The sequence below is a fragment of the Manacus candei genome, unplaced genomic scaffold (assembly GCF_025592945.1).
Source record: "Manacus candei isolate 608988 ecotype Guabito, Panama unplaced genomic scaffold, ASM2559294v1 h1tg000021l, whole genome shotgun sequence".
NCBI classification, from domain to species: domain Eukaryota; kingdom Metazoa; phylum Chordata; class Aves; order Passeriformes; family Pipridae; genus Manacus; species Manacus candei.
In genome coordinates this window covers 5243828-5259402 of record NW_026138069.1, presented here as the reverse complement: position 1 = coordinate 5259402, position 15575 = coordinate 5243828, and the positions used below count along the sequence as shown (strand labels likewise).

At 36.0% G+C, this 15575-nt stretch overlaps 2 protein-coding genes across 6 annotated transcripts in view; one reads left to right on the top strand and one right to left on the bottom strand.

Moving 5' to 3' along the window:
* Positions 1–15575, bottom strand: part of THSD7A (thrombospondin type 1 domain containing 7A) — a 280912-nt gene that overhangs the window by 59733 nt on the left and 205604 nt on the right. For all 5 annotated transcript variants that reach the window (XM_051786011.1, XM_051786016.1, XM_051786015.1 and 2 more), the window contains 4 exons: positions 13668–13859; positions 5515–5749; positions 2315–2430; positions 32–164 (listed from right to left, as the gene is read on the bottom strand). In XM_051786011.1, the coding sequence (XP_051641971.1) occupies positions 32–164; positions 2315–2430; positions 5515–5749; positions 13668–13859 (676 nt within the window). The remainder of the gene's footprint in view (positions 1–31; positions 165–2314; positions 2431–5514; positions 5750–13667; positions 13860–15575) is intronic.
* Positions 1–15575, top strand: part of PHF14 (PHD finger protein 14) — a 362909-nt gene that overhangs the window by 282164 nt on the left and 65170 nt on the right. The gene's annotated exons all lie outside the window — the stretch shown is intronic.

Genomic DNA, 15575 nt, shown 5'->3' with positions numbered 1-15575 from the left:
TGAGCTATTTCTGGTGGATTGGCTCTCATACCTGTAGCTATGGCAGACAGGAGAAGCTTCACATTCCCTTTCCTCAAACAAAGAGTCTGGGCACTCTCGACCACCGTTGGCGGGGAGCTGGATGATGACTCGGTGACGGGATTGCTTCCTTACTGTGACACCCCCTGCAAAGAGCACAAGAGCTTGTTTCTCCTGCTACTATATAGGGATGACAGTACTTAGAGGGAAAACAGGACTTAACAGGTATTTGAACTGATTGCTATAATATCGACATGCTATTTTGCCCATAAGCGGAAAAATTAAGACTAATAGAAAAAATATTTTAGTTTCAGCTAGAGGCCAGGAAGCAGAACTAAACATAAAGCAATAGCAGCAATAGTGAAAAAATGACTGAACAAATGAACAGACAGCTGAAATGAATACACAGTTCAAGCGAACAAAAATTAAACCAGCTCAGTTTGCTGCTACACTTTCCAGTTTGAAGGTATAAGCTTGCCCTAATCATTTGCATGTAAAACCAGAGACAGAAATTCCACTCTAGAATTCCTTTGCAGTTTACAGCTTTTAATTATTATAGTCATTCATTATTAATGATAAACAATAAATAGTTTCTACAGGAATTCTGATTTCAGTCATCTTCGGGTATCAGTTCTTCAGGCAGAAAATTAAGAGAAAAGCTACAGATTCCACGGCAATGCCTAATACAGAAAAACTGTTAGGTAAAAATCTTGGATTATTTTTTTTTTCAGTGAGCAGTAGAGCGGACATTTGGCTGACTTGGTTGATATCAGCTTTGGATGGGTTATTACAGCAGCTGCAGCTTGTCTGAACACAGAAGAGTGCTGGACCACAGCCAAGGAACTGTAATTAGGAGCAGGCAGTAGGAGAATCCCAGTGGTGGCTCTCCAGCACCTGGCTGCTTTTCAACACATAGGAAACCCTTCACTCCCGAGTCAAACAGCTCTAGGAGATGCCAAGAGGTGTCACAAGGGACAAGACAGACATGCAGCCCAGCAAAGCTACTGACCAGCTTGCTGACACAAATGGGTAAACCCTATGAAACAAAAATTGTTTGTGTAGTATAAAAGGAGTTCAACCACTTAATGGACATGATGCCTGTAGTAGTTCACAAATATACTGTTTAATAGAAGTCTACATGCTAGTTTGTAGTAAATATTTGTGAAGATATGCTCATTGCACTGAGAACTTTATTAAAACTCGCAGAAATGAGAACAGGAAAGGATGACATTTTTGTCCAAGATGATCTGCTCTAACAAAAATATTTCAGAAAGAATAATTAATACTGCTGCAAAATAACACACTATTTAATGATTAATAACTATTTCATAGATTCAGATTTAATGGTTTAAATTCTCTGCTCTTTTTCAAAGGTTATGGATTAAAGTCTTCCTAACCCTTTTTTTCATTTGTTAAACAGTAACAGGAATTACTGCAAAAATGCCTTTTTGCTTGTGTCCTTTATAAAGCATATAGAATTGGTCATGGCAATCCAAGTCTGTATGTTTGATGTAACGGTATCTTACATTCTAATAATCTGGTAGCTGTGAGTAATCACCGTGTCCCACACAGGGATTAGCACCCTGTGGAATAGGGTATATTACAGAGTCTACCTGTAATACTACATATTAGAAAAACAACTCCTGTTAAGCTTAAAAAAAGAAATAAGGCATAAAAATGTGGCTAATATTAAGCCTGTAATCACTCTTCAACTTCATGTATGATTTCATGTCTCAACTTCATGTATGATTTCAATGTAATAAGAATTCAGGGGAGACCTGCACTGTTTTTAAGAGCTTTGCCAAGTGTAATAAAATGGTATTGGATTATACGTTTAAATCAGAGCAGCCAGCCAAAATTATATACAATTACATATCTATTTATCTACCTGCTTTTCTCCTGGTATATAAAGCCTCAGTTTTCTGACGAGCAAACAGCCTAAGCTTAAAGATTTCCAAAGCCCAAATCTGTCAATTTTATAATCTGACAATTAAAATACTACAATTGTACAAGTATCTGTTTCGATGTTACATTAAGAGATATGTGTTTAGTCCACGACTAGTTACCTCTTTATCTGTGTAAGACTCAAATGAGAGTTTGTAACATTAGGTAAAATGGGGGAAAAATCTATAAGCAGATGCGTATAGAAAATGTATAGAAAAACTATTATTTTCATCAAAAACTTTATGTCCTCCTTGCAGCTGCTGTACCTGGTATTACATGTCCTCTGTCACAAAGAGATGTGTATCTGCCAAAAGTGACTGTTAGTCTAACTCTACACAATGGATAAAATTACCTTCTTGACATGAAGAAGGACACATTGTCCAGTCACTGAATGGAGTCACAATACAGTCCTTCCTACAGGGAAGCAGACAAGGTCTCACAGTTTCAGGTCGAAGGCTTTCAGGGCATCTAAAAAAAAACGACAAAGAAGCATTATCAAATAAATAATCATTCTGCAGTGAAAGGGTGAATCATGAGAGGTACTGAATGCCTGCAGGCAGATGAGGGCAGTGCTAGTTGCCTAGAATTCACCAGGATGGAGCACAGACAGAAAAACCATTAGCAAAACTATCACCTCTGGTGCAGACAAGACAAGCCAAACCCAGTGTATTCTACACCTGGGATTTAACTTAAATAATCATTGTTCCTCACCCACTATGCCAGACTCTGTTCCTCTCAGGGTTATTTTCAAGTTTTCACATAATTATGAAGAAAAGCCAACTCATTTCGCTTAACAAAATACAGTTTTAGGTCTCATGACTTTAGCAGAAGTATAAAATCTGGAAGGAGGCTTATTTAAAATAACACTGCTAAATCAGGAACAAATAGATATAAACTGACAATGATTATGAGAGAAACCAGAAAATTATTTGAAACTGCCTGATCAATGAGACTGAGAAAGACTGTCAGAAAAGACAAAAAACCTCACTTGTTTTAGGAAGAGGCTTGATCAGCATATAAAAAGGATTATTGGACTGCCACATATGGGACTCATTACCCAGGTCATTTTCCCCCTTCTGTGAGGATTCTGTCCCTTTTCATCAAGGACAAACAACTCTCTACTTGATCAGAATGATGCAATAACTCTCACAGAAATACTGCAAATCTTTAAAATAATTTCAAAATTACTATTGCTCTAAAAGCATAAAGACTGCGGACTGTCAGAGGAATATGTGAAGATGCGAGAACAACATCACTTCCATATTTCAGAGCTTTTCCATCATTACAGAAAAACATCACTGTGACTAGCTTTTTCTCTTGTGGCTGCTGGGCAACTGGTACCAGAGAGGTGAGACACTAGTTTAATATTTAGAGTTCAACAGCTGGGAAATCTTGACTTGTGCAAGGCATCTTTCTTGCCAGTCCAAAGGAAGTAAAGCAAGTCTAATGGTGAACTATCAAGAAAATATGGTCTCCACGGTCAGTGGAGAACTTTGCCTGTGCTGTGTTAGGAGGACAAAAGCTGAGTTGCAGCTTTTCAGGAACATATTCTTCAGCAATAACACTTGCTAGTTCATGTTTTTCATCAGTTGTTTCTGCATTTTCCTGTCAATTCACATAAGCTTCTCAATGTATGATCCATTACCATGAACAAGCACCAACTCCTCGGTGCCCTCTTATAATAACATCTCCATCCTTTCTCTTCTCTCCCCTTCCACCAATGTGAAAGACCATGAAATAACATAGCTATAGCAACACAAATCTCCATCACTTTTCTGTAAGCTCTCTCTACATTTCTAATTCAAATTGTGCCTTGTTTCTATGTGATTCATAAAATCAGATTCTTATATGCATGGGTGTACTATATATGAACAGGTACACTTTAAAAAAAACCTCTTCTACCAATCATATATGTTAACTATGTTGGTAGAAATTTTCTCTAAGGTGAAAATAAAAAATGTTTCTGAAAAGTATTGAACATTGGCTTACTAATGGCTTTTCTTACATTGGCTTTTTTCTTAAAGAACGGGAGGAATTATAAGCATACAAAAGAGTTTGAAATATACTCATTCACTATTTCACTGAGAACTTCATCTTTCAGGAGCACTGAACACTACAATTCCTCTTCAGATACTTAAGCAAGGTAATTAGTTCAATTAGAACACCATTTCTATCCTTTATATTGTTTGTATTTACTATATGTGGCTTAAAGCGAAGTATTGATTTTTTTGCAGTCCTTACTCAAGGTCAAATTAAACAGAAAAGATACATGCTGAAGTCTGTAACTTCTGAGGCAGATAAGGCCAATAATATTGATTGTATGGTACCACACTAATCCTTTTTATTAAGGCGAGTTTAAAACAAGGTTCCTATTTACATTTTCATGTAAAATGTCTGGGTCTTTAAAAATGATTCTGTGATTTTAATGTGACAATTTGAAGCATCAACTGAGACCTTTTTTCATTTCACATGATTAATTTATGAAAGAATAAAACAGCCTTCCTCCAAAAATTTAAGGTCAAATCACAGGCAGAGACATTAACAATAGATTTCAAAAAAGAATTATAAATCATTAAAGGGTTTGGGTTTTTTTAATGTAAATGGACCAAAAAAAAGATATAATTTTATCATGACTAAATAGAACAGCAACTTAATGCAGATACAGAACAATTTAGATTACTGAATGTGCTGGCATTACTCCCCATATTTCCATTTAAAGTAAATTAGGCTTAAGGTCTACTACAGAATAAAGCAACAAATGGCAGGCACCATGCAAATATTTCGTGCGAGAATAGCTGCCTCATGAATTTTCTAAATGACCTCTGATATCAGTTCTTTCAGTTTTGAATCTGTCCTGAGTGGGATATATTTACAGACTGCCAATCCATACGGAGATATTATCAAATGCATTTTACTAGCAGCTAATCCATATTTAACCCTGGTTATACATTAAACTGTAAAATTAAATCATTGGGCGAAAGGGATCACTTAAAAAATATATATATATGGGGAAAAGAAATCACAAAGGTTGTCTAGCTAATGTTTAAACTAACGTTTCAAATTAATGCCCTGTCAGGGTTTCACGATGCTACATCTCCTTGGTCTGCTTCTGAGAAGGTGCACTTACATGTGCTGTACTGGATTTAAATCTAAACCACTACTTTTGCATGGAACTGCACTAATCCACATATTGTAGCGCTTGCTTGAGAGTACCACAAGGATCTTTGGAATGATGCTGCTCTGCATGTCACACACATACCCCACGAATTTTACCTTGACTCAACCTGACGATGGCAAGGAGCCAACTGGATTTAGTCAGCAGAATCACCATTGCAAATATACCCTCTAAAAATCAATAGTGAGAAAGGTATCATCTAGTCCTCCTGTTGTACCAGTTTTGTATTTTTAGAAGATGAAGTGTTCACCTGTGAGAACACTCATGAGAAAGAACAGGGTCTTTTTGTCTTTGCATGTAGTCACTGGGGATAAAAAATATAAAGCAGCAAAATCTGAAGATAATTACAGCATGAAGATATTTTTAAAGATCTTTACTTTTTTGGGCCCACTTGTCCCACATTGACTCTCACGCAGATGACCTTTCTTGTCTGCATCCCCACGGAACAGGTGGCCTCCCCGTTCCAGCTGGCAGAGGAGTTGAAAGCAGAGACAGACGTGTCCTCAATGCACTGTCCCCACGGGCCGGTTTGCCAGTGATACACAGTGCAAGAGTGCTCGTTACAGCTGCGCATTTCCTGCAGGGCACTGATATTTGGGCACTGTATTCCTCCTGGAACAATAAAAGAGGGTAAAAATTCATTCAGTGGAAGGAGATTTTTTTTTAATCTAAAAAAACCCACAAGCCCACTTTGAACTCACATTAGTTACACATTATCAGTTTGATTACATGAAAAAAATGCTGTTCTCCTTTTTTTCCTCCTCTCTATATGCTCAATATTGACTTTGACAAATTTCAGTCAACAGACCACACAGAAAAGACTGTTCATGGACAGTATGTAAATCTGTACCATAAGGATGCCAAAATAATCATAACTTCTATGATACATTGGAGTAATCTACAGTCATTATTTTGAGGTTCTCTAGAAGGGACTGCAAGAGATCACATAAGGACATAAAAAGGCTCTAGGCAGAAGAAATGGTTAATTATTCTAGTTATGCATGTGTAAAGACCACTGTTTATGTCTAATTCACAGATCAATTAAAAAGATTTTTGGAGCTCTTGTCCTAGCTCCCAGTGGATGCTTATCCATGTTATATAATTACCAAAGAGGATGGCACAGCTGGCAATTTCAGGTCCACACTGAGATAACAAAGGCTGTTGCAGGTTAAGATTAAAATGCATTCAAGTGTCAATAATTGTGAAGAAAAGCTCAGATAATGCTATCTTTGTTGTGTTGGTTTCAGATAGTACGCTCAGTTTATTATATTCAAGCACTTCTGGCCTCCCAGTCCTCCACGAGAAGTGAAGAGGTTTTTCCTACTAGACTTGATCATAGGCTACTAGATGTCCAGCCTTGTGAGTAGACTGCGTGTCTGCTAGATATCTGGTGTTACTAGACATACAGAATCTAGGCTTAAGAATTAACTTAAACATTTGTGACCTACAAAGAATAATAGGAGCCCTATTTCCAGCTGATGGAAAGGCAGGAAAAAAAATCTAAATAACATTTCAGCCTTTCCCAAAACACAAGAAAAGTAACAAAGATGACTGAAAGAGGAGCTTTTTATTAGTTAATGCAGATGAGCCATAAGACTTCTCTAAAAAGAAATAGGTATGCTCACACTAAATGCATGTTGGAGAGTATACTAGCCTAAAGTCCATTTTAATGAAGCCACAACATAAAATCCAAATTCTCAATTTTTTCCCTAGAGGTATTTCTAACTTCTGTCTTTGGGTTAAAAATATTGATGCAACCAAGGAACAGTAAACATCATATTAATTGAGATGTTTTGCCACAGATCAGCAAAAAACCTACAAATGTGTGAATGTAATTAAAGAATAACTTCAACTGATTTTGTTTTGGTTCAAAATGGATGCAATTCAAGTCTATCAGAATTGCTTAAAATATATATCAGTCTGCAAAAGTTCAAGACAGAACACTAGATGCATTTTTCTAAAAAAAAGGAAATAAAAAACCAAACAGTAAAATAAAATTATGTTTACGTAATAAGTTTCAAAAAGTTATGTAGTTAGCATTCTTTAGGAAAGAAAAAAATTTCCAGCTAACATTAGCAGATAGAAATATTAGCGAGGAAATTAGGAAAGTGAGAGTATTTTGAAAAGAAAAAATAAACAGACACAAATTATTTGTCATGGAATAGAAAATAGATCCATGTGAGGAGTCTAGACATATTCACCAAGCAATAGGGTTAAAAAAGGAAAATTTAAAAGACATAAGGAAGGTTACTAATTATTTCCATCTGATGTTAACTCAAGAAGAAACACAAGGGAAATATTTAAGAAATTTAATAAATTAAAGGGGGGGGGGGAAGAAATGTTTCCCCAGAATTGGATGCCACAGCCAGCAGTTCCCAGGGCATTTGAGAATAAAGTGACAACTTAGGTTCAGTTTTGACAGCTATGCAAGAATGTATATTCAGGGAAAAAAATGAGAGTGACATTGACTTGTAAATGAAAAACATTGGGGCATGAATGTCTGCAGCTCAGTGGGAATCCAGTTCTGTTCAGATTAAACCAGGAGTTAAAAGCATGTAAAGACTGAACAAAATGTGGAAATAATATTACTAAAATAAAAACCAATTATCACTAGTACCAAATGTTGTAATAAACCCCCCCAACTATTTTTTTATAAATCAAAATGCCATTCTCTCCAGGAAAACAGCATTCCCTTGTGCTCCCTCAAATTTAAATAGGTACAGAAAAAGCAGAAGTGGCTGGAAAACTGGCAGTTAGAGATGCCTTGTACAACATCTGTGTAAGGGTAACGAGATCATGGCTGCTCAACTTTAAGAGCATATCCCGGAAAGGGGACGGGTTTGACAGAAATATAAAAGTTAATGAGTATCACAGAAAAAACTAAAACAGACATTTGATTTCATGAGAATATGTGAAAAAGGGACATACAATAATAAATACATTCCTTAATAATACACGATCAGATGACAGTAAATAACTGCTTGGAAGTACTTAAAATAGTAATTTCAAGTACAGAAAACAGTTGGAACTGAAGCATTTCTTTTTGGGGTTGGATACTTAAGCAAAGTAGACTTGGAAATGAAGGACTAGCTTTGCAGAGGGACTTGTATATTACTTATAAAATAGCTGAGATATGAAGGTAGTTTCCTTGAGCGCTTTAACAGAATTGTCATATGCTTAAATTGCTGTTCTGGTTGAGTTGGAGCTGATAATGGGCAAGACATCTCACTCTAGGATATTCAATGATCGGATTTTATAAGTCTTTTTGGTGACATTGACTTAACTTTTAAATTTTGAAATTATTAACATTTTTCAAAGCATTTAAGATCATTTTAATTAATCATTTTGATATCACTAATTTCTAAAAATGCATATAGTTTTATAAATGCATTTCAAAGCAGCTGGAATAATCTTAAAATCTGAGAAAACTGATGTGACTGAAATGCCTCTTGTAGTCTAGCAAGTAAGCAGTTGCTCCTTTCTTTGCTGGAGGAATAAGGTAGGCACTCCTCTAGGTAGCTGCTCTTCCTGAAGACAGACACAGTCAGAACCAAGACTATTCCAGTACTGCAAACATTGATGCTTCCCCATCTGCTGCATATCAGTTACACAAACCAAGCAGACCTGTCCTACAATACACAACAGGACAGGAGACAGAGTGCACCCATGGGAAATGAGAGGTCTGTCCTCAAGTCTTTTCATGGATAGGATTTGAACCCCAGACACCACAACACAGTCAAGAATCTGAGCTGATGGGCTCCTGAACAAAAGGAAAAGCACAGTAACATCCTCTGCCCCGGCTCACCATCACACACAGGTGTCAGGTCACTTTGTAAGTCTTCCCTGAAAAATTCAGGTTTCACTAAATAAATTTTTTTATTCCTGTTTCATGAGAAAACATGTGTTCTCCAAAACTTATTCTTTAGCGAATGAGCAGTTTTGCTGGAAAAACAATTACTCAGTTCTATGTTTTCATATTTAATTACCAAGCACTGTTATTTCAAGCCAGGAAAATACAAAAATTAAAAGCTCCTTTGGTCCAGCTATTCCTTACATATCCGGTAAATCAATCTTGCAGATATATGAGAAGTAAGAGCTATCGGTCTTTGACAAACAGAATATCTGATGAGATGGACAACTGATGTTCTATACTATCTAACTCAGTGATGTTTAATAGTTTGTGATATATGAGGTCACACTAAATAGTCCTTCTGGCATTATACTTCGCTAATCTATGAGCATACAATAGCCAGAGTAAGACATTGCCATGCACATGCATCCCTGCCCTAAGAGAATATGTCGAACAAAATTGCCCTTCACTCTCATTTTATTAAATTAAGCTTTTATGTCAGATTATTTTTCTCTTTGCATTTGAATCATGTTTTTTGTTTGTTTGGTTTTAAATCCTTACTTTTTCAAAATTGGTATTACTGATAAAACTTTGAATGTATCCACAACATTAGTATTATACTCTCTGACAGTGTTACTATATGGCAGTGTATAATCAATACAGAATCAATCTGCATAAATACTACTTACTGAAAAACTAAGATTCACTTAGTACATTTTAGTCTCAGGTCTAGTAGTTAGGTGAAGTAGTCTTAGTGTATACTACTGATTATAAAAGATTTATTGTAAGCAGGAAATAAAAAAAGAACAGAAATATTAAACAGAATACAAAACAAAAATAGACAAACATTCAACAAAGATAGGTTGAATTGTATAGGATGGCTTTACTAGATTTGTGGAAAATAACTATAGGATGATGTATCAGGTAACATCACTGTGTCCTTTGCTGTCATTTTATATTTTGAGACAGTGACTTTCCCAAGTTTCTTACTGTACCATGAAGATATATTTGACAGTGACACAAATTAGTGACCACTGTAGGCAGGCTCACAGACAGGCAAATTTATAAATCACTTTGCCTTTCAAACCTTCAAGCTGAGGACAATGATCTCAGAAAACATATCAAAAATGGTTATTGTGACACCCATTTCCACATGGAGTCATCTCACAAACCACAGTAAGTCTTTATCTTGAGAAAAGAGACTCTCTCTCTCCACTGAATGCAAGTAAATAAGCCCATCCCAGATGTGCATGACCACACCATGCTTGAGGCTTGAGGCTCTGCAGCCATGTGGTTTGACCATAAGGAAAATGTCTTGTTCTGAATGAGGAAATGATGATGAGAGTGTGTACAACTGAGGTGAGCTCCTGGCTCGAGCAGAAGTCAGTGTGGTGTTGGAGGGGCAGTCGGTATCTCAGAGCTCATTAGAAAACTTTGTAACTATTGTAATTTACATATGGCTTATGTTTTTCCTGTGAAGTTATTCTTGTCCCTGTGGAATTATTATAATACTACTGAATTATTCCTATTCTAAGTCATCCAAAGAAACTGATTATACTACGGCAGTTTCCTGGTGGCCAGTTATGCTAACTTGATGGTTTCTTCAAACCAATTCAGCAGCATAGATAGCTGGGAAATAAGAAGAAAAATAATTTCTTCTGTGTGAAATGACATAGCTCTATTACAGGCAGTCATCTGCCAACATTAAGCAAAATGACAGCATATAGTATTTTTTATTTCAGAGAAGAGAGAAACTGAACAATCACAGACAATACTTAATAAGAATCTGTCTGAGATCCAGATAAAGGAACCTATTTCACATGTATTTACAGATTCTCAAAAGTTTCATGTTTAAGTACCGAATGTTTTCATGTTTAAGTACCCGAATGAACAAGAATTAGATGCTTCAGATACTTTGAGGGTTTGCAGTATTCCTTGTGTATGTAATGCCTGAAATGTTTTGATCTTCCTATGCTTGTGGATTAAATTCTCCTTGATTAGCAGGAGGATGTGGGTGATCAAAGACTTACATTGATAAATGTGGACCCCTTATGTCATCTTAGAAGACAAGTTTAGTCTTATTCATAGATTGGCAACAGCCTTTTACATTCTTTCATTAATTAATATCCAATTCTGATATGTATTAGGAATAGTATATATTTATGTACAATATATTAGTCCTATCGTGTTCTGAATAAAAACTCTCAGATATCATGGCTACATTATACAGAAATTACTATGAAATATCTTACCTATCCTGGTCTGTCTCTTATACCTACAGTTCTAGGACATGTTCAAAAATCCAAAAGAAAACATCTGTGGGACTGTTCACCTGAACAGTACTGACAGTTGTTTTCAGAACCCAGTTTTAATGTGTAAATGGCATTATTTGTCTTACATTTATAAGAATTGGGAGTTTTAATTATACGTGATGCTTACAGAGTTTTCATCTATAGTGTTGAGCATTTTTCCTACGTTATGAATAGAACTGAGAACTGTATGTTTGCCAAAAAATGTTCATGTGAAGCTTCCTTTTTACATCAGCAGAATACAGATGTTCAGATAATGACTGTATTCAATGCCCCTAGAACATAAAATGACCTCCCAGCACCAACTACACCAATCAGTGTTTTGGGAACACGGCTGATCTTTGTCATGCAATTCTGGAGGTGAAAAGTCATTCAGTTATTTGTCATGTAGCAAATGACTGAAAGGCATAAGAGACATGTGAGGAGAAAGATGACAATAACTCTAATTCCAGTGAAGCATAAAAAATAACAGTTAAATTGATACATTTTGAATATAATACAAGAAAAGGTGAAAAGTACCTTCCAGCTAGAGAGTTGTAACAATATGCTAAGCCTTGGAATATTTATATACTTCCATTCTCTGGAGTTTGCACAGAGTGCAAAAGATCATGGTGTTGAAGAGATCTGTTCAAAATGTGAGGGAATTGCTATAAGCTATATAGACATACCAGCTTGTACCCTTAAAAAAAAAGCAAGGAATAACCTCATCTCAGAATAGTGGTAAAGAGGCCAGGGTTTGAGCAAAGCTCAACACCTACAACACCTAGGTAATGAGTTAGCTTTCTCAGCATTAGTTTAAGGACCTTTTCACTACTACCTATGTGCCAGTCTTTGTGATCACTGGGTGCTGATTCTGATCATTGCACAACAAACATAAATAAAATTCACATATCTAAAATCCAGGCTATGCTGAACAGTTTTGCTGCATCTGCACCTTTGTAAATTAACCTAGGTTGTATTAAGTATCAAAGTCAGAATAAAACCAGTACTTTTTAAGAAGAAGCATAAGAAAGTGGAATAATTTTTTTAGTAACGTAGGTTTTCACTTCTGTGGCATGCTTGTCAGGAGTTTAAATTTCTGTCTCCAGTAAAACTACAAAAGTGTATCAAAAATCTATTGCCTTGACCTACATGGAAAAGCAAGAAGCACGTGAATGTATGTTTATTTGAATTATCTGGCTCTGTGTTTCCCTCAAAATGAGTCCCTTTGACACACTATAAAAAAAAAAGACAACATAAACTAAATTTTGTTTCTAATTTTAAGAGTTTCTACTTTGTTACATAGATTCATCCAAGTAACTTATTATTTGAATCATCTACTAAAATAGAGTTCTGATTGTTTCTTACACTTTTACCAAGGGTTCCCTTCAGGGAAAAGGTTAAAAAGTGCTCTGCTACTTATTTTTTTTTTTACAGTCACCTGAATTCTGTCAAATACACTGCACACTTTCATCAATGGTGTTACCTTTGTCTGCAAATAGCGGTGTACAGATATTCTGTTTCACTGCTTCCATACGTTACAGCTTTCACTTTTCAGCTGAATTTCATCTTAACATAAAGGTATAAAATGCTTAACAGTTTTAAAGAAGAACTAACAAATGCATCTGATCCCTTTATATTGAGGGCATTTAACTTTTCTGTCAGTAATAAATGTGAGTAAACACTTTCTAAGAACTCTTTGGTGGCTATGTTTCCTGGCTCCTGGTGTTGCATGAGGCATTTTATCAGTTGGACCCTGGCACATCTGATGTTAGAACCATCTTACGTACAGAATATATTTGTTCTACAGCCCAAAACCCTCCCCTCCCTGGCAATCAAAACCCAAACAAAACCCATTGTAGAAAGCATGGGAAATCATCAAAGAATAGATATTAGCCCATATCTAAAACCTTTTTCTTCTTTTCCTTTATATTCCAGCTATGTCTTCTCTTTGCATTTGCTGCAGAAGGACCATTTGCATGAACGAAAATCATTCGAGGACTTGCAGGGCAAAACAAAAGTCCTGCTATGAATAAAAATGTTAATGGGGTAACACAAGTTACATGTAATGGGGTATCGGATAAACCATTTGCCGCGTTTAATTTTAGTAGAAAACAGGAAAAACATGTATTTGAAACAGAAACGGTAACATTAAGCAGAATAATAAAAAATAGCAGCATTAACTGAAATGAGCAAAATAAAATCTCCTGTTTTAAACAGCTTCAGGTACCAGGAGTAACGTAGAATTAGCATTTAATAATTTTTCCTTTTTTTAAAAAAACACAACTGCATCTAATAATTTGCTTCTGTAGATCGAGAAATTACTTTGACATTACAAAGACAGCTGAGAATTCACAATCAAACGAGAGCCTGCAAGGGTATGCGACCTTACCTTCACCTGCGTACGCCAGAATGGAGCGGGCACGCATCTGCTTCCCTTCTGTGGTTTTGCCGGAGCAGGTGTGTGAGCAGGAGGACCATGCAGACCACATGCTGAGCACACAGTCCTTTGGGCACGGAGCTTCACAGGCGACCGGGATTGGGTAGATAGCATCTCTACACAGCTGTCTGTCAACCTCTTCTCCTGGGAAAAAAAGGCCGGTAGCAGTCCATCATTTGTTAAATTAACTTAAAATGAGCAATCTAGTCCAGATGGACACACAAATAAATTAGATTCTGTTCTTCTATATAAACAAAGCAAATAGATTTTTTATTAAAATTACTTGTCTCCTCTGCCTTGATTCTGAGAGAACTTGCTTAAATCTAGTTTAATTCGATATTCTGATGAAGTGAATGCCAGCCTAGGTGGTCTTGAGGCTTTCATTTTGTAATACTTGATTCCACAGAAAATCCAAATGTGAGTAACAGAGTATATAACATACCTATGGAAAACTGTGTACATGGAAACACATGTTGTAATGACCTAGTTTTCTTCCATGTTTGTGGGAGAAGGAGAAAAACATCCTAACTTCCAGCTTAGCCAGTTTTGTAACCCACAATTCATCCTTTGAATTGCAGCTATTCATCAAAATATGAAAAGCTGCAGTAAAGTGCAGTCAGAGTGTCATTTGGTTAGAAAGATCTTCATTTGTTAGCAAACCAGAGACACATTACTCTTTGTGTCATGGAAGTATAAAACGATCTATGCGTTTGTATTATGTCACATCAAGGCACACATTTCATTATACTAAAAAGATCCAGGCTGGTATAAATTGTTCAATGAAATATTAGCTATTAAGTAGCAGGGTTCCTTTTGTTTTCAATAAGAAAAATGGTGACAGCACTGTGTCTAAGATCTGTCTGAACAGCACCCTAATCATAAAATGGATAGTTTTGTGAAATGACATATAATTTCTTGATCAAATAATTTAATATTCATTAAGTGAGGAATGAATGAGGGACCATATATTCTGATGTCAATAAGTCTCATGATAAATCTTCATGTTGGAGCAGATGATGAAAAAAATTAACTAAGAAGGGAGAGGTTTGGGTTCACTTTTTAGAATTCTAGCCTTGTTATTTTACAAACCAATTAGAGTGCTTGCAAGGAAAAGCAGAAGGATTGAGCAGTAGCCCAATACACAATGCCAGTTTCAAGGAACTGTAAAAATGTTGCATCTAAGAGCACACTGGAGTTCTGGGGCCCTGATAACCACCTACAATCAAGGCATGGAAAGAGCCAGTTCATTTGTAAACATGAAACTTTTAAAAAAAATTTTCTATAAAGGATAAAATTTCAAAGCATCTGAATGCCTTTTGTGCTATATGATCCTTGGTGTACTAGGGCATAAAACCTCCTGTTGAGTTATGTTTTGCCTTCTGAAATACTGTTGAGGCATACTTGATCTTGCCAGGACTGAACAGGAGTGTCTAGAGTATGCACTTTCTAAGATCCACCATGTCAATCCCTTTGTTCTAATAGCCAATGTCAACAAAATAAAGTCTCATCACGATCTGCAAATGAACATAAGTCTTCAATCCAACAAAACATTTGTTAGGTATATTAATTACTCTATAACTGAATCATAAATGCATCAGCCACTTTTAATAATTATCAGCTGGATTCTGAAAGCTAATTCAGTGAGAACTGTGCATACTGCAAATGAAGCCAAAGCTCTATAAACACGGATTTACCCAAGTCTCAAATTAGGCTTTATTGCTTAATAGAATAATAATAATAAAATGATACAAACGCTAAGCTAAAGAGAAACTACATTTTTTGTCATTCAAGATTTACAGTCTTAGAGTCTCTCAAATAAGAATCTCTGCTAAACTGAGTTCCTGAAACTAGGAGGTTGTT